This window comes from Mastigoproctus giganteus, chromosome 8 (assembly GCF_048544385.1).
Source record: "Mastigoproctus giganteus isolate SK-2022 chromosome 8, ASM4854438v1, whole genome shotgun sequence".
Classification (NCBI taxonomy): domain Eukaryota; kingdom Metazoa; phylum Arthropoda; class Arachnida; order Uropygi; family Thelyphonidae; genus Mastigoproctus; species Mastigoproctus giganteus.
Genome location: NC_143582.1, coordinates 31,320,111 through 31,343,959, shown reverse-complemented (window position 1 = coordinate 31,343,959; position 23,849 = coordinate 31,320,111). Strand labels below are relative to the sequence as shown.

Here is a 23,849-nt window from a genome sequence, read left to right as displayed (position 1 = left end):
TCAATTAATTACTGAGATTATAACTTTATAGAACACTCTTAATAAAACTCTAGTTTTATGTTCTTGAAACTTAATAGTTTAATTTAATTACAACTGTATACTATTTATTACTCTTTCCCATATACTTTTAAGTCTCTTTTCTCTCTGTATACATGTATCTGTACAAGCAACACCATGTTTATGTGTCTTACATAGCAATACACATGAAGCATTGCATTGCATTCTATATGAGCCAAATATAAAATTTCATGATAATCTGTCCACTGTGAGTCACCTTCTTACATGTGGATGGATGGACAGACAGACAGACAGACAGACAGACACAGTGAAGACAATAGGCACTTATGCACATATGCTAACTTGCCTAAACTGATATTAATTGCTTTTTGTAAAATATAACGGTATAATTTTTAAAATGAAAGCTCTCTTTCCTAGAAATTTGGTTAATGTAAGCTCAAAATCATGAACTAGAGGGGCTCACTATAAATAATTTTATAGCAAATTATATTCTGAAAGATCTTAATTTGCATTTTTAATTAGTATTTAAAGGACACAAGCAAAACAACTATTACTTACATACAGGAACAGGTGGACATGACTGATCATTGCAATTGATTCTGCTGCTAAGAACGCAGGTCTGTCCTTCAGGACAAAACAGTTTCTAGAACATAATGAAAGAAGGAAAAAAATAAGATACATCTTTTTATTAGAGATTTAATATAATTCTATGTACTGTATAACTCTTAAGATGTGAGACATTTTGTTTAGATCTATTGCTCCACTATCATTCTGTATTATCTTGATTTCTTGAACTTAGTTTCAAAAATTTTAATACATATCACGAAATGAATAAAACATTTCATAGTAATATACATGGTATTATTTTTCAAATCTCTAAAAAAACTTAAGAAATCTTTGAAAAATTCATTATTTATATTAAAATTTTATCTAAATCTAGGAAAATTCCCATCTAACATAATTAATAATACACTCATAATGATTTTAAAGCAAATTCTGGAAAATGCAACCTAAACTTACATAACTTAAACAACTTTACATTTGTCAATGTTAAACTTCAGTTGCAATCTCTCAGCCACCTGCTCAACTTTTCTACATTCTGTTGCAGTAGTGTACTGTCATTAATAATTCTACCAACCTTTGTATCATCTGCAAACTTGAACATTAAGCCTGATATACCTTCATCAATACATTGATAAAGACAGAAAACAACAATGGTCCCAACAACGAACCCAGGGGAATCTACTAATAACATTAGTCCATGAAGGGCAGTGTACATTGATTACCATTCTCTCTGTCTTTGCCCACTCAACCATCCGTTTATCCACAGCAGCAACTTCACTTAATGCCATACCGCTTCAATTTGTACAGCAGTCTTCCATCTGGGAGAAGACAGAGAGTGGAAACCAGTGGACACTGCTCTTTGTGGACAAATGTTATTACTGGAGCCATGAGCTTTCTGTGTTGGGCCCCTTGTCGTTTTCTGTATTTATCAATGATACTGATGAAGGTATATCGCGATTAATGTCCAAATTTGCAGATGATACAAAAGTTGGCTGAGCTGCTAATGACAGTATACTACTGCAGCAGGATCTAGAGAAGTTGAGCAGGTGGGCTAAGAGATTGCAACTGAAGTTTAACATTGACAAATGTAAAGTACAGCATATGGGTAGCAGTAACCCTAGAGTAATATATCAACTGTGTGGTACTTGGTAGATGACTTTCATCAACCGGTGAAATATCACCGCTTTGCTCATTGGAGGCTTGAAGTGGTGAAACCCATGTTTAGTCTCTAGAGCAAAGTTTCTGGCATCCCCCTCCCCTATACTTCTCCTTCAACCCATGCATGGTACTAAGTACTATAGGTTTTGATACCGTTCGTGTTTGGGGTTTCCATAAAAAAAAAAACCTACACACAGGGTAGTGAAGAATGAAAAGAACCTGGGAGTAAATGTGCAGTCAGATATGAAGTTTTCTTAGCAGTGCAGACAGGCTGCTATGGTATCTTGTCAATGATATTCAGGAATTTTTCTAGCAGGTATAAGGAGGTGATTGTCCTCTTGTATAAGGCAATGGTCAGGCTGCACTTTGAGTACTGCATACAAGAGTGGAGACCTCATTTTAGGAAGGATGTAGAGCTGCTGGAAGAAGTACAGAAAAGAGCAACGAGATTGATGAATGGAACAAAGGGTTGCTGTTACCAAGAAAGGCTTAAGTTCGGCAAACTGCAGAGTCTGGAGACTAGGTGCCTGCGAGGTGATCTAATTGAGGGGTATAAGGCCTTGAATGGTTTGAGCAAGCTCAATGCTGATAGGATTTTTCCTCTTGCTCAAATTACTCACCTGAGGTAACATAAATTCAAATTGAGGAAAGACAATTGTAGAATAGATGTGCAGAAATTTGCCTGGAGCCAGCAGGCAGTCGATAGTTGGAACAAAATTCCACTTGTCATTTTAGAGGTCAAAACTTAAATAAGTTCAAAGCAGAACTAGACAAGCATTTGAAATAGATGGATGGGTGAAATGGGAAGGTTTTTTATTTTACTTATTTATTTTTTATTTGGCTGATGCTATATAAGCTTGCTTTCTTGTATCATATGCCTTTACTAATGCTAATGTACAACAGTATCAAAAGCTTTCCTAAAATCCAAGTATATGATATCAAAATTATTTTTTGCATCCAGTTCCTTTGTGACCACTTCATAGTATCCAATAAAATTGGTCACACAATACTTCCCTTAACAAACCCATGCTGAATTATAACTGCAGTCTTGTCTAGATGATTCTTTAGTGCTTCTTTAACCAGTGACTCCATTATTTTTCCTAGAACAGAAGTTAAACTAACAAGTCTGAAATTACTCGTGTCACTCTTTGATTCCCCTTTGTGAACTGGGGAAACATTAACACATCTCCAGTCTGTGGGGACCTCTCCTGAGTCCAAGGATGGTCTTATAATTATGGCAAAGGGTTTGATTACTTCTTTTGCCACCTCCTTTAATATAATTGAATAGATCCCATTCACCCCCAGGTGTCCTTCTTATGTTTAACTTCAACAATTTCTCCTCCACTTTGCTCTCAGTTATTACAAAATCCTTTAGCTCCCTGTTACAGTTTGATAAACTTTTGGAATTCTTCTCCCTTAAAAACTCTTCATGTGTGAATGTAGAAGGAAAATACTCATTCAGTTTGTCAGCTACCCGAGCAGGATCATCAACAGTCGAATCATTGATATCAAGTAGACCAATCTGATTCATCCCCTTCCTTCTAGAGTTTACATAAGTAAAGAAGTCTTTGCTATTTCTCATTGCATCCTTTGCCAAAGATTTCTCGTAATCTACCTTCACTAGCCTGACCTCCTTTGTGACTTGATTACAGACTAGCTTATATCTACCATAGGCTTCTGTATCTCCTGATAATTTATATGCATGCCATGCACTTTTCTTCTCTGCCATGAGTCTCATTAGTTCATCTGACATCTATTTAGGCCTAAACCTTGAACAGTATTTCTTAGTTGGTATGAAAGGCTTAGTAGCTTCCAAGATTAATTCCTTGAATGCTTCCCATTTAAAATTTCCTGTTGGTAACATTATCAGTTGGTCCCACTGTACAGAATTTAAAAACTGTCTGAGACCACTGTAGTCACCTTTACGAAAACAAAAACCCTACCACTGATGGTAGTTACATCTTTGAATAAATCCCACATTAGTACGCTGTGATCACTGCCACCTAGTGGTTTCTTATCTGAAAATTCTTAATGCATGAATAATCACTGCTAATAATCAGATCAGGAGTATTACTCCCTCTAGTTACCTCTCTAACATGTTGCTCTAGCAAACAGTCATCCGATAAATCCAGAAAAGCCATGTTAATCTGTGAATGACCAACCCACAAGTTCAAGTCAATATCTGAAAAGTTAAAATCCCCCATTATAAGACATTCTGATTTACTAGCCCACTCTATTTCTCTCTACAGTTGTTCGTTGTACTCATCAGAGTCATCAGGCCTATAACACACTCATATTTCAATTTTTCTTTCCCAGTGCTTATGTCACACCAAACTGACTCAACATTGCACTTTCCACCCATGTCAACTGGATGCACTTCCCTAGATTTTATGTGTTCCTTAACTAACAGGTCAACCACTCCTCCCTTTCTATCCTGTATATCCTTTCTGCACACATTGTACTCCCCAAATTCCAATTCTGCATTCCTTATACCTGTGTGACACCAAGTCTCTGATATCCCAACAATATCCATTTTTGATTTCTTGCCCAAATTCATCAAGTTTATTTACTATACTCCTAGCATTGTTGTAAATGCACCTGTTCCTATTCTTAGCTACCCTAACACAGCCCATGTATTTACTTGTTCTGCAATGACTCCTAGCAGTCTCTGAGATCCCCTGCACCTTGTTTTCCAGGCTGCTGCTCATTCCAATAGAAGCAGTGTTAGAATCACTTTCACCTCTGCCTGTGGCTACTGTTAATCTGTTAGTCTGTGAATCCCCACAAGCTAGCAGTTTTGTGACCCACCTAACACTGCCTCAATAGTATCAGCAAATATTCTTGCACCCTTTCTACTTAAATGTATCCCATCTCTGTAGTAGCAATCTCTCCTGTTAAGAAGCACAGACCATGCTGAGAAAATTTCTACCCCACGAGCCTTGCACAATCTCTCCAGGAACAAATTGATTGACAAGGCTTTCATTATATACTCCCTCCTCTTGTGTCTGGGCAGAATTGCAGACACTTTCAAATTTAACCCTAACTTGTGACTTGTTTTCAACATTGACCTGTACTTGCTAAGTAATTCCACCATTCTCTTACTCTTAATGTTGTTAGTTCCAAAGACATTAAGACATCCTTTTGTGCCCTTAAATGATGATATCTGCTGTAATACATTATCAACTTTTGCCACTGGCAGACATACCCACCTAACCTTTTTCCCACACTGACCTAAATGTTAAACAATTTATTTATATAAACAATTAAAATACATAATATTAATAGCATTAAAATAACTATAAAAAAACAAAAACTATTGCAAGCATAAAAGATATTGTTTGTTATTTGGTTTTTAGGAGCATTAGCAACTAAGGCCATATTGCTCCAGGGATATGCGGTGGTCATTCCCTGACCTTTCCACATCCTCCGTATTTGGTGGTCATGGGCTCGAACTCTCATCTAATCAAGAAGCGTGTGCTATGCACTGCTGCTGCTCCTGCCCACCTGGCTATGGAGGCAGCCCATAAAAGATATAAAAAGAAAAAAATGCATGGTACAGCAATTAAAAGTGATAAGAATATAATATACATGGAGCAGAAAATAAGCAATGAAATTAAAACGCAAGAAGTATTCAATGCATAGGGACCTCTTTTTCAACTTAACTAAAGCAATGGCAATAGTCTTTCTTATACCCCAGTAGCTACACTGGATACATAACCCTATGCACATTGAGCCTGGCAGACAAAAGAAAAGAAAAATTGAAGGGGGAAGGAAAAGAAGAGGAAGAAGTGGCTAACATAATTTATCATTCAGCAAATCATTCATCAGACTCTGAATGCAGTACATGATGAATACCTGCTGGAGGATTATTTACACACCATCACTATGTAAAATAATGGCCTCCATAATAGGATGTATGCAGGCCGAGGAATTACAATTAATAATGGGACCCACATCTATACAGAGGTACTCTAACCATGAGAGGTGGTGGGCATTATGAGCCGCATCCAATATTTCAATGTTCATTCGGGGGTTAAGATTACTGTGCTGCTCAATCCAATAATGCTCCGTGACAGCAGAACCTGCTAAAAATCAACACAGTATACCAGCGTGAAGAGGAAAAGACCAAACCCTCCAGCATATGACAGCATGACAAAACAGATGGCCCTCAGTCCCCAGCAGCTTTCACTCCCCCCTCTTACGGCAGCGAGAGGATCAGAGTGGAAGCAGAGGGTGCTAAGAATCTCTGGGTACGACCAGGCTGCCATGCACGGAAACTGAACTTGGCCTGTTATAACGTAATATCACTCATCGGTGAAGCCAGGATATTAGAGCTGGAAAAGGAATTAGAAAATGTGAATTGGAATATCATCGGTTTGGCTGAAACAAGAAGAAGAAATGAATCACTTATAAGTTTATCAAGTGGAAATCTGCTGTACACCAATGGAAACGGTGAAAGGAGTGAAGGTGGAGTTGGGTTTCTGGTCCATAAAGATCTTAAAAACAACATTTTGGAATTCAAAAGCACATCACCAAGGGTGTCAAGACTAATACTCAAGATTTCTAAGAGATACAAGCTAAAGGTTATATAATGATTTATGCACCAACATCGAGCCATGATTATGAAGAGGTTGAAGAAATGTACACCAAAATTGAGAGTCTCCTAGATGAGCAGAAAACCCACTACACTATTATTATGGGGGACTTCAATGCTAAGGTTGGAAAAAGACAAAACAGTGCAGAAAGGGGAACTATAGAAAATTTTGGAATTGGTGAAAGAAATGAAGGAGGTGAAAGACTTGTGAAATTTGCAGAATCTCAAGGATTGTCAGTAATGAACACTTTTTTCAAGAAAAGGGTGAACAGAAAGTGGACATGGAAGAGTCTGAATGGATTAACAACTAATGAAATTGACTTCATCCTCACTAACAGAAGATATATTGTGAATGATGTTACCGTCCTGAATAAGGTAAATTCTGGAAGTGATCACAGAATGGTAAGATGTACACTTGATATAGATGTAGGAAACGAAAAAACTGACTCGAGTAAATAATACAAAGGTCTTTGAGATAACAGAAGAGGAGAAAAAGCAGTATGTACTGGAACTTAAGAACAAGTTAGAGCGTCTGCAGACTGCTCAGGACCAAGATATCGAAGAGGAATATTACAACTTTCTGAAAGTGATAAAGCCCAAGAAACCTATAGGGAAAAAGAAATCCAAAGAAAAAAAAATTAGTCAAGAAACACTTGTAATGATAAACCGAAGACGACAAATGAAGAGCAAGAAAAACACTGACAGGGAGAAAATTTGAGTATACTGAGTTATGCAAAGCCATTAGAAAGAGACTCGGAGAGGACATAAGAAGATTTAACACAAGAAAAGTAGAACAAGCATTAAGGGAAAACAAAGGATTTAAATCAGCAGCAATGAGCAGTAATACAGAAAGACAAATGATACTGAAACTGAAGAATAGCGATGGTGTACTTATAAATAACAGAGAAGGCATAATTCAAATAGCAGAAGACTACTATAGAGAATTATACAAGGAGCGAGGGAATGATGCCAGCAGTGGAGAAGATGGATTGCAAAGTAGCAACACATATGACATACCCAATATTCTTACTGATGAGGTAGAACATGCACTGAAGAAAATGAAGAATCAGAAAGCCCCGGGGGGAGATGAAGTTACTGTAGAGTTGATAAAATTGGGAGGAAGAGACATAACACAAAAACTGACAAGGCTCTTCACAAAGTGCATTAGAAAAGGCGTGACGCCTAAGCAGTGGAATAATGCAATCATAGTTTTGCTGCATAAGAAAGGAGATAAATCAGAAATTGGAAATTATAGACCAATTAGCTTGTTATCCCACATCTACAAGTTGTTCACAAGGGTCATTACTAACAGATTAGAAAGAATACTTAATGAGAATCAACCGAAAGAGCAAGCTGGCTTTAGGACAGGATTCTCAACTATGGATCATCTTCACGTAATATCACAGCTAATGGAGAAAGCAAATGAATATAAAACACCATTATGCCTGGCAATTGTGGATTATGAAAAGGCATTTGACTCCATACAGCATAAGGCAATGTTTCGGGCACTGGAAAGACAAGGCATAGATACCCCCACATATTATGATTTTGAAGAAAATATATGAGAGTGCTACCTCCTTTATTAGACTAGACAAAGACAGTAGGAAATTTAAAATTGAGAAAGGAGTTCAACAAGGAGACACAATATCTCCGAAGCTGTTTACTGCTACCCTTGAGGAAGCTTTCAGAAGATTAGACTGGTCGTAGAAAGGAGTCAATGTGAATGGAGAGTACCTAAACCATTTACGATTTGCAGATGACATTGTGGTCATAAGCCACGATCCCAAAGAATTAGAGGAAAATCTTAATCAGTTATGCACAGTTAGTAAGGATTTAGGACTAAAGATGAATATGGCTAAAACAAAAGTAATGATGAACAAGTATGCCACAGAAAGGAAAATAATGATTGAAGGAGCAGTAATTGAAACGGTGGAGTCATATACTTATCTGGGACAGGTTATTAGCTGTAATAATGAAAAATGGCTGGAAGTCAACAGAAGAATAAATTTTGGATGGATAGCATTCAGGAAATATAGTCACATACTGAAAAGCAATATCCCAGTTTGTCTGAAACGTAAAATAATGAACCAATGTATACTCCCCACCATGACTTATGAAAGTGAAACTTGGGCACTCACCTAAAAAATAACAGAATGGTACCCAAGAGGGCTTTATACACCTCAATCAGATCACCTCGCTGGTGCCTAGTCTCCAGACACTGTAATTTGCAAAACTTAAGCCTTTCTTCGTAAGAGCAGCCCTTTGTTCCATTCACTAATCCTGTTACCCTTCTCTGTACTCGTTCCAGCATCCCTGCATCCTTCTTGAAATAAGGCCTCCAGACCTGTATACAGTACTCTAGGTGTGGCCTGACCATTGCCTTATACAAGGGAATAATCACCTCCTTATCCCTGCTAGAAAAATTCCTATATATCATCGACAATACACCATGAGCTACTCTTGCAGCCTGTCTGCACTGTCAGAAAACTTCATATCTGCCTGCACAACTAACCCCAGGTCCCTTTCATTCTCTACCACTGTCAGTGTAGTACCACAGAGTTGATACGTTGCTCTGGGGTTGCTGTTTCCCATATGTAGTACTTTACATTTGTCAATGTTAAACTTCATTTGTCACCTCTCAGCCCATCTGCTCAACCTATCCAGATCCTGTTGCAGCAGCATAGTGTCAGTAGTGTCCTTGACAACCCTGCCAACCTTCGTATCGTCTGCGAACTTGGACATTAAGCTTGATATACCATCATCAATATCATTCATAAATACAGAAAACAATAATGGACCCAATACTGAACTCTGAGGGACTCCACTAATAACATTAGTCCATGATGAGCAGTGTCCATTGATTACCACTCTGTCTTCTCCCCCTCAACCACCCCTTTATCCATAGCAGCAATTTGCCTCCAATGCCACACTGCTCCAATATGTGCATCAGTCTTCCATGTGCAACAGTATCAAAAGCCTTTCTAAGATCCAAGTATATAATATCAAAGTTATTCCCTGCATCCAGTTCTTTTGTGACTGCATCATAGTATCCAATCAACTTGGCCAGGCAAGACTTCCCCTAAACAAAACCATGCTGTGTCTGAGCTATAACTGAAGTCTTGTCTAGATGATCCTGCAGTGCTTCTTTAACTAGTGCCTCCATTACTTTTCCGGGAACAGAAGTTAAACTAACAGGTCTATAATTACTTGTGTTGCCTTTTGATCCTCCTTTGTGAATTGGGGTCACATTTTCACATCTCCAGTCCATGGGTACTTCCCCTGAGTCCAAGGAAGCTCTCATAATTATGACTAAGGGTTTGCTTACTTCCTTTGCTGCCTCCTTTAATATAACTGGATAGATCCCATCCATCCCAGGTGCCTTTCTTGTATTTATCTTCAACAATTTCTCCTACACTTTACTCTCAGTTATTACAAGATTCTCTAGCTTACTGCCAGAGTTGAATACACCTCTGGCATTCCCCTCGCTGAATAACTCCTCATGTGTGAATGTCGATGCAAAATATTCATTTAGTTTGTTAGCTACCTGAGCAGGATCATCAACAGTTGACCCATCGATATCTAGTGGACCAATCTGATTCATCCCCCTTCCTTCTAGAGTTTACATAAGTAAAGAACTCTTTGCTGTTTTTCTTTGCATCCCTTGCCAAAGATTTCTCGTAATCTGCCTTCGCCTGCCTAACCTCTTTTGTAACTTGGTTACAGATCAACTTGTATCTATCATAGGCTTCTGTGTCACGTGTTAATTTGTATTTATCCCATGCATTTTTCTTCTCTGCCATATGTCTCATTAGTTCATCTGACATCCACTTAGGCCTAAACCTTGAACAATATTTCTTAGTTGATATGTAAAGCCTAGTAGCTTCCAAGATAAGTTCTTTGAATGCTTCCCATTTTGAATTTGCTGTTGATAACATCATCAGTTGGTCCCACTGTATAGAATTTAAATACTGCCTCAGGCCATCGTAGTTGCCTTTATGAAAGCAATAACCCTTCCCTTTACCCCTAATGGTAGTTACCACTTTGAGTAAATCCCACTTCAGCACACTGTGATCACTGCGACCTAGTAGTTCATTTACCTGCAGATTCTTAATGCATGAAGAATCACTACTGATAATCAAATCAAGAGTATTACTCCCTCTAGTTGCCTCCCGAACATGCTGATGTAGAAAACAATCATCCAATAAATACACAAAATCCTTGCTAGTGTGTGAGTGACCAGCCCCCAAATTCCAGTCAATCTCTGGGAAATTAAAATTCCCCATTATAAGACTCTTTGATTTACTGGCCCACTCTATTTCCCTGTACAATTTCTTATTATACTCATCAGAGTCATTAGGCCAATAGCACACTCCTACTCTCAATTTTGATCTCCCAATGCTTATGTCACACCAAACTGACTTGACACTGCACTGTCCAGCAATGTTGACTGGCTTCACTTCCTTGGATTTTATGTATTTCTTAACTAATAGCATAACCCCTCCTCCTTTCCTATTCAGTCTATCCTTTCTGTAGACGTTGTACTTCCCAAATTCCAGTTCTGCATTCCTTATATCTGTATGACACCACGTCTCTGAAATCCCCACAATATCTGCCTTTGACGTTTTGAGCAATACCTCAAATTTATTTAACTTTGGTGTACATGGTGTACATTAAATTGGTGTACATGCAAGTATACATGCACCTGTTCTTTTTCTTAACTACCCTAACACAACCCATGTGTTTACTTGTACCCCAATGATTCCTAGCAGTTTCTGAAATATCCTGCATCTTATTTTCCAGGCTGCGGCTCATTCCAATAGAAGCAGTGCAAGAATCACTTTCACCTCTGCCAGTGGCTACTGTTAATCTATTAGTCCTTGTACCCCCCCAATCTAGCAGTTTTCCGACCCACCTAACACTGCCTCGATAGCATCAGCAAACTTTCTTGCACCCTTTCTATTTAAGTGTATCCCATCCCTGTAGAAGCAGTCTCTCCTGTTAACAAGTACAGACCAGGCTGAAAAAAATTCTACCCCTTGAGCCTTGCACAATCTTTCCAGGGCCGAATTGATCGACAGGGGTCTCATCATATACTCTGTCCTATCGTGTCTGGGCAGAATTGCAGACACTTTCAAATTCAACCCTAATTCACGGCTTTTTTTCAACAGTGACCTGTACTTGTTAAGTAATTCTGCCGGTCTCCTACTCTTAATATCATTAGTGCCAACGTGTACAACTATATCACCTTTTGTGCCCTTAAAAGATGATATCCGCTCTACAACGTCATCAACCTTTGCCCTTGGCAGACATACCCTGGTCCTGTTCCACCTATCCTTTTTACAAAGCATGACTTTGCCTAAGAAAACTTCACTAATAGAGGAGTCTACCAGCGCATTCTGTCCCCAAGGCAGAATGCGCTGGTAGACTCCTCTATTAGTGAAGCATTACTTATTCGAGGTAGTGCAATACATGGTAACCTGTTGAGATGCAGATGAAATGATGAATATGAGATACAGATGAAATTATGCCTTTTACACTACTTTCGTAATTTTTGCTTTAAGAGCTATCTATGGTGTATCTACATCAATATTATATAGATTATTTGGGATAATATGTTTTCTAGGTGCCGTAGCCCACCAGGCTATGGTGTCTCCGTAGCCAGGTGGACAGCAGCAGTGCGTAGCACACGCTTCTTGATTAGACTGGGGTCCGAACCCATGACCACCAAATACGGAGGATGCGGAAAGGTCAGGGAATGACCACTGCATATCCCCGGAGCAATATAGCCTTAGTTGCTAATGCTCCTAAAAACCAAATATAACAATAACAAATTCAGCTCAGAGGTTTTGATTAAGTCAGGATTAAACCTTAACAAACTATTAAAAAAACTTACTGAACAGCCATCCTCAGGATATCCTGGAGTTTTGGTTTCTGGTTCTGATAAAATCAAAACAAAATTCATTACTCCTCATTGTAGATTAGTTTAATTACATAATCTCTAATAATAATACAAATCAGCAATCAAAAATAAATATTTGGAATTTTTTTCATGAAATGTGCATTAATTATATTTAAAAATCACAGTTTCATAAACAATAAAATCTCATAATAATTGCTTCAAGCATTGCACACACACACATTTTTTAATGTATTTTTTGCATGCTATAGAATGCGAAAAATATATTAAAAAATACAGGCACAATCAAGGACACACTGTATTTTGTAAAATAATCAAATCCAAAGTAAACAAGTGTTACTCTTAACCCATACATGGTATTGCGGTGCTACCAATTCCCGTAACCTTTTAACCTTTCTTGCTTGGGGTGATCATTAAAAAAAGTATCAAGTAAAAATATTATCCTTGGATATTTTTCTTTATGGGTCAGTGCAATAAATATCAGCGTGTAATTCATTGAATACCATGCTCACACAGAAGTAACAGAGGAAGCACTGAAAACAGTCACAAAATTTCAACAAACTACTGGAGTGATAAATGCATATTTCATTTTTTTTTCTATATGTGAAAAGTGGTACTTTTTCAGATACAGATTTTTTTTGGTAGACATCTTTTGTGCAAATCACCGCAAATCAATAAACAGTCTGAAAGTAGAGAAATGTGAGACAACATAGCAATAAACATCTTCCCTACTGTATAAGGCAATTACACATGATAAGGAGAGAGATGACTTTGCCTAAGAAAACAGACAAGAGGTTCGCCATCATCATAAATACATTTTCCACTCTCTTTGGGTAAACTAACCTTATGAATAAATGATGATTTAAAATTAAATTATACTTCCCTGAAAGAAATAAACTAGTGCTAGAAGTTACAAAAACATCAATATGGGTTTCAACTCCAACAGTGTGCATTATAATCATATATTAAAGGCTGATACAGCTGAGTGGCCAAACATAAGGATACAATAATACATGCATTTCAGTTGACTACAGTTCACATGACTACTAAATATGATGCTGAATTACCTTGATCATGTAAAACTCTTCTGACTCTTTAAAATGATTTTATTAGTGCTAACCATGCCTGAAAGTTATAGACAGTACCAGCAAAATCATGTGCTAAGTTCTTGTGGGAAAAATTTATTTATATAGTATAAACTGCAGCCATTATCAATCACTGCAGGATGGAAGTCTCCTCAACTATTCATGTTGAGGGAGTTATATAATATGTAAAGTCATAATGCAGATCCTAGTAACAAAAAATACTGACATGAACGTTACTTTTTTTTTTTTTTTTTTGGTAGTTGTTAGCGCATAGGCTTCTGTGGCCATAATGCACCTCCCAAGGTTTTTGCAGTACTGTGATCCAAGCCCGAGGTGGGAATCGAACCCGCGACCTTTGGGTTGCCAGGCAGGCACTTTACCCACCCGGCTAGCACGGTCGGCTGAACATTACATGTTTATGAAGAACAATGTTTTAACTAGTTGTAGCAATACACAAAATAGGATAAGTGTAATCATTAAGTGTGCTGTTGAAATTTTGCAATAATAAAAAATAATTAATATTTTAAATTAAAATTAAAAAATAAATGGGAACAAAATCTTCTCTTTTTCAAATTACTTTTATTTTTGAACAATTTTACACAAAAAAATTGTATATTATATATTAAGTGGACTTCAACATACACCAACAAGCCCATCCGTGTAACACTTTCTGAGAACCAACAAAGGTGACTGTCATTGTTGAGCAAAGAAACAAAGAAAGAGAAAATAGTTGAACAAAACAGAAATGGTGGAATAGATGTACCAAAATGCCTACTGGCATGACTCTCTTTAACACGCTGAAATGTAATGGCTAAATATAACCATATTTAGCCATTCCAATCTTCTATTGGAATGAGCAGCAGCCTGGAAAGCAAGTTATTGGGGATTTCAAGGGCTGCTGGGAGTCATCATGAAACACGTAAATACATGGGTTGTGTTAGGGTAACTAAGAATACGAATAGGTGTATGTATACTTGAACATACACCAATGCTAGGAGAATAGAAAATAAATTTGATAAATTTGAAGTGCTGGTCAAGACATCAAAAGCAGATAATGTTGGGATATCAGAGACGTGGTGCCACACGGACATAAGCAGTGCAGAAATGAAATTTGGGGAGTACAGTGTGGACACAAAGGACAGACAGGACAGGAAGGGAGGAGGGGTTATGAAAAATGCTGTTAGATTTTTCATACCAACTAAGAAATACTATTCAAGGTTTAGGCCTAAATGGATGTCAGATGAGTTAATGAGATTAGTGGCAGAAAAGAGAATACATGGGATGCATATAAATTATCAGGCGACACAGAAGCCTATGGCAGATATAAGCTAGTCTGTAATCAAGTCACAAAAGAGGTTAGGCTGGTGTAGGCAGATTACGAGAAAGCTTTGGTAAAGGATGCAAAGAACAAAGAGTTCTTTACTTATGTAAACTCTAGAAGGAAAGGGATGAATCAGATTGGTCCACTTAATATAGATGGTTTGACTATTGATGATCATGTTCAGGTAGCTGATAAACTGAATGAGTATTTTGCATCTACATTCACACATAGGGAGGTATTAAAAGGAAGGGAATGCCAGAAGTTTATCAAACTTTAACAGGGAGCTAAGTGATTTTGTAATAACTGAGAGCAAAGTGGAGGAGAAATTGTTGACGCTAAACATAAGAAAGGCACCTGAGGTCAATGAGATCTATCCAATTATATTAAAAGAGGCAGCAAAGGAAGTAAGCAAACCCTAAGTCATAATTATGAAAGCTTCCTTGGACTCGGGGGAGGTCTCCATGGACTGGAGATGTGCAAATGTGTCCCAAATTCACAAAAGGGGGATCAAAGGGTGACACGGATAATTACAGACCTGTTGGTCTATCTTCTGTTCCAGGAAAAATAATGGAGTCACTGGTTAAGGAAGTGATGCAGGATTATCTAGACAAGACTGCAGTTATAGTTCAGACACAGCATGAGTTTGTTAAGGGGAAGTCTTGTCTGACAAATTTGATTGGATACTGTGATGTGGACACAAAGGAACTGGATGCAAAGAATAATTTTTATATCATATACTTCGATTTTAGAAAAGCTTTTGATACTGCGGCACATGGAAGAGTACTGTGCAAATTGGAGCAGTATGGCATTAAGGGAAAGTTGCTACGATGGATAAAAGGTTGAGTGGGAGAAGACAGAGAGTGGTCACTGGACACTGCTCTCCATGGACTAATATTATTAGTGGAGTGCCCCAGGGTTCGGTAGCTCTTCATGGACTAATATTATCAGTGGAATCCCCCAGAGTTCAGTAGCACACCCAGGGTCCTGAGCTGTATATTACCAGTCTTCTCTTTCTTGGTGATTTCCTTCTACTTCTGACTCTCTCTCTCTCTCTGTCTCTCTCGCTCTCAGTGTAACTCAGTAATTTTTTTTGGTTGGTGTAGCATAAGCCTCAGGCTTCTTTGCACCCTATGGCTAATAATAATAATACTAATGATAGTGATCACGGTATATCAGGGTAAATGTCTAAGTTTTCAGATGATACAAAAGTTGGCAGGGTTGTTAATGACCGTAATGAGAGTACGCTACTGCAACAAGATCTGGAAAAGTTGAGCAAATGGGCTGACAGGTGACACCTGAAGTTTAACATTGATAAATGTAAAGTACTGCATATTAGCATTAGCATTAGTAAGGCATATGATGCAAGAAAGCAAGCTTATACAGCATCAACCAAAAAAAAAAAAAAAAAAAAAACCATTTCACAACCATTCACTCCAAATGTTCGTCTAGTTCTGCCTTGAACTTATTTAAGTTACTGACCTCCACTACAACAGACGGAAGTTTGTTCCAAATTCATTTTAGCACATCTATTCTAAATTTGCCTTTCCTCAATTTGAATTTATGCCCCCTCAGGTGAGTAATCTGAGCAAGAGGATGAATCCCATTGATTAATCCATTCAAGGCCTTATACACTTGAATTAGATCACCTTGCAGGTGCCTAGTCTCCAGAAGCTTAAATTTGGAGAACCTAAGCCTTTCTTAGTAACACCAACCCTTTGTTCCACTTACCAATCTCATTTTCCTTCACTGTACTTGTTCCAGCAGCTCTACATCTTTTCCTAAAATGAGGCCTCCAGAACTGTATACAGTACTCAAGATGTGGCCTGACCATTGCCTTAGCATTAGCATTAGTAGAGGCATTTGATGCAAGAAAGCAAGCTTATGCAGCATCAGCCAAAAAAAAAAAAAAAAAAAACACTTCCACTTCACCCCTCTGTTCGTTCGAAATACCTGTCCAGCTGAGCCTTAAACTTATTTAGGCTATCAACTTCCACGACAAGGGATGGAAGTCTGTTCCACCAACCAACCACCCCCTGGCTAAAGGCAAATTTCCGCACGTCTATCCTACATCTGTCTTTCCTCAATTTGAATTTATGCCCTCTCAGGTGATTATTCTGAGCGAGAGGAAGAATCCCATCAGCATTAAGCATGCTCAAACCATTCAAGGCTTTATACACCCTCTATCAGATCACCTCGCTGGTGCCTAGTCTCCAGACACTGTAATTTGAAAAACTTAAGCCTTTCTTCGTAAGAGCACCCCTTTGTTCCATTCACTAATCTTGTTGCCCTTCTCTGTACTCGTTCCAGCAGCTCTACATTCTTCTTGAAATGAGGCCTCCAGACCTGTCACCCCCTTATCTCTGCTAGTAAAATTCCTGTATATCATTGACAAGACACCATGAGTTACACTTGCAGTCTTTTTGCACTGCTTAGAAAATTTCATATCTGACTGCACAATTACCCCCATGCCTTTTTTCATTCTCCACTACCTTGAGTGTAGTACCACGCAGTTCATACATTACTCTGTGGTTACTGCTACCCATATGCAGTACTTTACATTTGTTAATGTTAAACTTTAGTTGCCACCTCTTAGCCCATTTGCTCAACTTTTCCAGATTTTGTTGCAGTAGCATAATATCATTACTGTCATTAACAACCCTGCCAACCTTCGTATCATCTGCATACTTAGAAATTAACCCTAATATACCTTCATCAATATCATTGATAAATACTGAAAACAACAATGGGTGCAGCACTGAACCCAGGGGGACTCCATTAATAACATTAGTCCATGAAGGGCAGTGTCCATTGACAACCATGCCGACCGGGCTAGACGGGTGGGTAAAGTGCCTGCCTGGCAACCCCAAGGTTGTGGGTTCAAATCCCGCCTCGGGCTTGGATCAAAGTACTGCAAAAACCTTGGGAGGTGCATTATGGCCACAGAAGCCGATGAGCCAACAACTACCAAAAAAAAAAAAAAAATTGACAACCACTCTCTGTCTTCTCCCAGTAAACCACCCTTGTATCCATTGTAGCAACTTGCCCTTAATGCCTTACTGCTCTAATTTGTATAGTAGTCTTCCATATGCCACAGTATCAAAAGCGTTCCTAAAATCCAAGTATATGATATCAAAATTATTCTTTGCATCCAATTCCTTTGTAACCACATTACAGTGTCCAATCAAATTTGTCAGACAAGACTTCACCTTAACAAAACCATGCTGTGTCTGAACTATAACTGCAGTCTTGTCTAGATAATCCTGCATCACTTCCTTAACCAGTGACACCCTTATTTTTCCTGGAACAGAAGTTAGACTAACAGTTCTGTAATTACCCATGTCACCCTTTGCTCCTCCTTTGTGAATTGGGGACATCTCCACATCTCCAGTCCACATGGTCCTCCCCTGAGTCCTAGGATGCGTTCATAATTATTGCTAAGGGTTTGCTTACTTCCTTTGCTGCCTTCTTTAATATAACTGTATAGATCCCATCCACCCTAGGTCCCTTTCTTATGTTTAACTTCAACAATTTCTTCTCCACTTTGCTCTCAGTTATTACAAAATCACTTAACTCCCTTTTAGAGTTTGATAAACATCTTGCCCTCTCCTCCTTGAATAAATCCTCACATGTGAATGTAGATGCAAAATACTCATTTAGTTTAGCAGCTATCTGATATCAAGCCACTGATATCAAGTGGACCAATCTGATTCATCCCCTTTCCTTTAAAAATGTATATAAGTAAAGAATTCTTTGCATGCTTTGCCAAAGATTTCTCATAATCTGCACTTGCCTGCCTAAACTCCTTTCTGACTTGATTACAGACAAGCTTATATCTGCAATAGGCTTCTGTGTTGCCTGATAATTTATATGCATCTCATGCATTTTTCTTCTCTGTTACGAGCCATATTAGTTCATCTAATATCCATTTAGGCCTAAACCTTGAGCAGTATTTCTTAGTTGATATGAAAAGCCAAGATTAAGTCCCTAAAGGCTTCCCATTTAGAATTCACCATTGGTAACATCATCAGTTGATCATACTGTATAGAACAGTGTTTCCCTAACTTTTTAGTCACAAAACACTTTTCATCTCACAACATATTCACAAAACACTTACAAAACACAAGTTTAGTGGGAGCCAAAGAACTGTTTGCTTTGCTAATATTTTATTACATATGACGCACTGTGCATCAGAAGCATCTTTATTTCCAACATATGTAAAGCTGAAATTCAAATAACTGTCATTATACTTTTGTTTTGGTCTTTTATTCATTTTTTCACTTCAAATTTTTGAGGAACAAAAGGCTGCGATTGTTCATCCTCACTTTGAAGTGTTACAATATTGTGTTCATTTTCATCGACCACAATTGACTACTAGAAGTACTTTGCTTCTCATTTTAAAGTTCCTTATTTCAACCACAAATCTATGGTCACATATTTTAATAATATTCCGAAATACTAATAATTATCAAAAAAAATTTATATGGTGAACATTCTTTATGTGAAAGGCTAATCCTGTTGTTGTGGGTTCCAGCACATTTTAATGTTTTGTTGCATATGTTACACTTAGCTTCAACACTACTAGACTTGGTAAATTAGTTCCAAGCATTTGACTTTCTTAGCATTATTAGGCCTATATAAAAAAAAAAAGTAATTTAATTATATACTGTGTGAAGAAAACGTTTTGAGTGAAAAATAACCACACTTCATATGTCTCCACATTATGAATAATTAAATTTGTGGCACTTCAGCCAAATCTTACACTTTTGTGGTTTGATCAATTACTAATTAGACCAATTTTTACAGAATCAGTAAACTGAGAACAAGCCTCTACAAGAACCTCTAAGTAATATTGAAGTGCTGCAGCATTCCTTATAGTGCAGAACTGAAATCGATTAGATAAATGACAGAAATTGAAACAAAATCACAGAATTGAAATAAATTAGATAAATTATAATAAAGAGACCACCTCATGTGGCATAAGTAGCACGAGTAACTAAGAGCTAGAGGCCCTGTAGAGGGCAAAACAAAACAACATTTTCTATTACTAATAAATCTCATTTGCAAGAGAAAAGTTGTTTATTTAGCATAAACTTAAAAAAAATCCATAAGTGACCTGAAATTATCGATAAATTAGCGCGATAATTATACGATACTTGACTTTCATTTATTGATAAATTATCAATAATATTTTATTGATTGTATGCACTAGGTCCCAACGTATACAACAATATCACCCTTTGTGCCCTTAAAAGATGATATATGAGTAGCAGGTAACCCCAGAGTAACGTATCAATTGGGTGGTACTACACTCAGGGTAGTTTGTTTGTTATTTGGTTTTTAGGAGCATTAGCAACTAAGGCCATATTGCTCCAGGGATATGCGGTGGTCATTCCCTGACCTTTCTGCATCTTCCATATTTGGTGGGCATGGGCTCGAACCCCGGTCTAATCAAGAAGCATGTGCTATGCACTGCTGCTTCTGTCCATCTGGCTATGGAGGCACCCTCAGGGTAGTGGAGAATGAAAAGGACCTGGTGGTAATTATGCAGTCAGATATGAAGCATTCTGAACACTGCAAAAAGGTTGCAAGAGTAGCTCATGGTGTTTTGTCAATGATATACAGAAATTTTGCTAGCAGGGATAAGAAGGTGATTGTCCCCTTGTATAAGGTAATGGTCAGGCCACACCTTGAGTACTGTATACGGGTCTGGGGGTCTAATTTTAGGAAAGATGTAGAGCTGCTGGATCGAGTATACAGAGAAGGCACATCCAATCTGATAGCATTACTCTCACTGCTGACTACAAGAACTTTCTAGAAAAGTATGTATATATGATTATATTAAACTATATCTTGTGTCTATTACTACAAATGATTAAAATCTTGTTCTTCATAACATAAAGTGTTCTTGTACTACTTTTCATTATTATCATAGGAAAGGTTTAAAAAATACTGGGATAACTTTTTTTCAATGCACGTGCCATGCATTCCCCCATGCAGATGGGCTAATATTATATAATAATATATGATATATGATATAGCTAATAATATATGAAGATATTGACAATATTTTAAATAAAATAACATTATCAGAATAAAAGAATTAAAACAATTAAGCCCCATTATATTTTATCCTTTTAATAAATAGAATCTATATAATGAAATAATTATAACGCTTAGTCAATTTAATAAATATACTTAAATATGATAAAATTCTGTTCCTTTGATTTTTTATGGATTTTAAATTAAAAAGCAATAGAGGGATATCAATTAGAATTTTGTTTTCAAGAACATTAAAAAACAAAATAGTTAATGAATATGCTAAATGAAGTTTAGCATATTCATTAAGAACACTTTATGAAACAGATGCTTATATGTTATAATGCAGATACCATCCTGAAAGGCAGGAGAGAAAGAAAGAAATATGCCATCCACCAAAATTACATGATTGATAGGGTAGTTTACAACCTGTTTACTTTTTTTTTTTTTTTTAAGATTTATGTGCATGACAGAAAAAATACCAAAACACCAATCAAAGGTATTCCCTGGTATTAAAAGAAATTATGAAAAACAAATAATCATGGCAGTTGTCAAACTGCAAAATGTTTTCTTGTTAGTAAAGTAAAATGATAGTAACAAAATGTTTTTCTACTTCTCTTGATAAGAGGTTTCAGCTGCTACTTTTGCACAGCCAGACTAACCAGTAGAAACAGTTCCTATTTTGCAGACACATCCAGGACAACGGCCTTGAGGTACATCTTTTTCTACTTCACACTTGGGAGGACACTGCGGACGCATGCATGGGGATTCACAAACACAGGCCTGACAACCATTCTCTTCCTCAAAAACATTGCAATTGTAACCAACACAAGTGGGTGGTGGGCACCCCTTACTGGTGTCTAAAAAATCAGCAATACATTTTTATAACAATTTGGTAATTATTTTCCAATATATTAAACAAGTAAAATATTACTTTGTTGCAAAGCCAAATACTGTATTCCAATATAATTTTGCCATTTTTACAGGCACAGTTCTTAACCAATTTAAAACCTCTAGCCATATCAGTAGTTAAAATATGCTTCTTCTGTTAAATACATTATAATACTCATTTGCATTACTATTTATGCAAGAGAAATAATTATTCTGATGATCTCTAACATAAAATCAGAAATCCTAAAAAACATATCAGAGTATAATTAAAAAAATCAGTTTCAAGATCTTACAACACCTGTGCAGATTTCTCACCTTAAAAATCAGGTGAGAACAAAAGCAAGCTCAGAAGGGAGTTCGCACACATACAGTAAGTCAGTTATCAGGTTTCTCCTCTTTATGATATTACAAGAAAGCAAATGTGCAAATTGCCATTAAACTGAGTTAAACATAAAGGAAAACTCATGATTAAAGAAAATGGGCATTTATTTAAGAACATTTATAATTTCCTCTATGAGAAAAAAAAATAACTTACAAATTAATCTAATTAAACTCTATGTGAGACAGTTTACATTAAATAAACTAAAAATAGAATCAAGTTCTATATCAGTATTCAAAAATACAATATTGATATAAACTCTGAGAAAATTAAAAAATCAGAGATAACAATGGATACATTGAAATAAAACTATACATTTAATAATTGGAAGGTAAAAATTATCAAGATTCAGATTGACATAAATGAAAAGTAAATTAAAAAGATACTTTATTAAATAAAAGAAATAAGGGACCAAATATGACATGCTAACTTTTATGTCCTTAGCAATAGCAAAAGTTATGTACAATTTAAGAATATAAAATTCATTTTATAAACAGAAATGAAACCTTTTACTAATAGACTAAATAAGGTTTGGTAACTTATCATAGTAATTTGCATTTCACTCAATTAAAATGCAAAATTTAATCCAATGGTTAGGAATGTATAATTTTCTAAGAATTCAAAAATCTGTCATCATTATGCTGAGCAAGTTGGTCTAGGAAAAAATGTCGTATTCATTATTTCAAATTCAGAAATAAATTTCTTATTCAACTAATAAGAAAGCCATACTTGTTAATATTTGAAAGTCCTGTTAACGTTACAGAAGCCTAAATTTCATTGGAAATAATCATATTGAAGGATTACCCAAGTTCTCAGGAATTTTGTAGGTTTTTTTTTTTTTGGCTGATGTTTTATAAGCTTGTTTTCTTGTATCATTTGCCACTACTAATACTAATTGACTGAACAGAGTATGACAAAACATTGACAATAAATAAGGGAGACTACAAGTTGACAAGTGGGGTATCATATTTGTAACTGACAACAGAGTCACAGGTTCAATTTTGAGTTTCTACATTAGTTTGTCTCAGGACATGGCAATAAGGAGGCCTTGAAAAATTTGTTTACGATCTAGTTTCTACTATCAAAAGCTGTTCAGCAGCTTGAGGAAATGGGGATGGTACACTAAAAAAAGCCTTCTGGAACAGGCAATATGTAGTAAACTTGAGTGATGTGATCAAGTGAAAATATCTTGTTGTCATTAAATTCATATAATACCAATTTCCCAAAGCAGCCAATACCAATGAACCTTTCTCAACAATGGTTGGCCCATTTATACTCTGTCGGCCCAATTAAATTCTGTGAACATAAAGGGTTTTAATTTATTTATGTGATTAACTTTTATGTATACTTAAATTTATTATAAGTGATATTTAACTATTACAATATATGAAATCAACACAAATCAAAATGCATAAGAGATGTTAAATTGCTGAATCACTTCCAAGTTACAAACACCTAACTAACAACAATCGTGCATGAGAACAAAGCTCCATAAGATAAACAGTATGTTTTCACAAATGAAAAACTTTAAAATATTTATTCATTTTTTCTGCTGATCAATTAAAAAAGGATAAGGTTGCTATTAATGTTGAATAAGAAACTAATTACAAAATGCTTGCCAGGTAACTTTAATTTTTTCACTATCCTAATGAAAGCCAGTTATGATTGGTTGGGTTATTATTCTTTGTGCCACATTCCTTCAACCAATAAGATTCATTCTGTAAAATAATGCTGTCAATAGTTTAGCATACTACAAGTCCATCATCTGTACCATTGCCCTTTCAAGATACAACTACAGTGATCATAAAATGAATAACTGGTAGTTCAACCTTGCAGCCACTAGACTGATCTGTAAAATATTAGTCATTATGATCATGTTTGTTGAG

At 36.6% G+C, this 23,849-nt stretch overlaps 1 protein-coding gene across 1 annotated transcript in view; it reads right to left on the bottom strand.

Annotated features, from left to right (window-relative positions):
- Positions 1–23,849, bottom strand: part of LOC150081409 (kielin/chordin-like protein) — a 572,736-nt gene that overhangs the window by 56,334 nt on the left and 492,553 nt on the right. The window contains exons 24-26 of the mRNA XM_090380194.1: positions 21,356–21,553; positions 12,228–12,271; positions 577–661 (exon numbers count right to left, since the gene is read on the bottom strand). Of these exons, the coding sequence (XP_090236320.1) occupies positions 577–661; positions 12,228–12,271; positions 21,356–21,553 (327 nt within the window). The remainder of the gene's footprint in view (positions 1–576; positions 662–12,227; positions 12,272–21,355; positions 21,554–23,849) is intronic.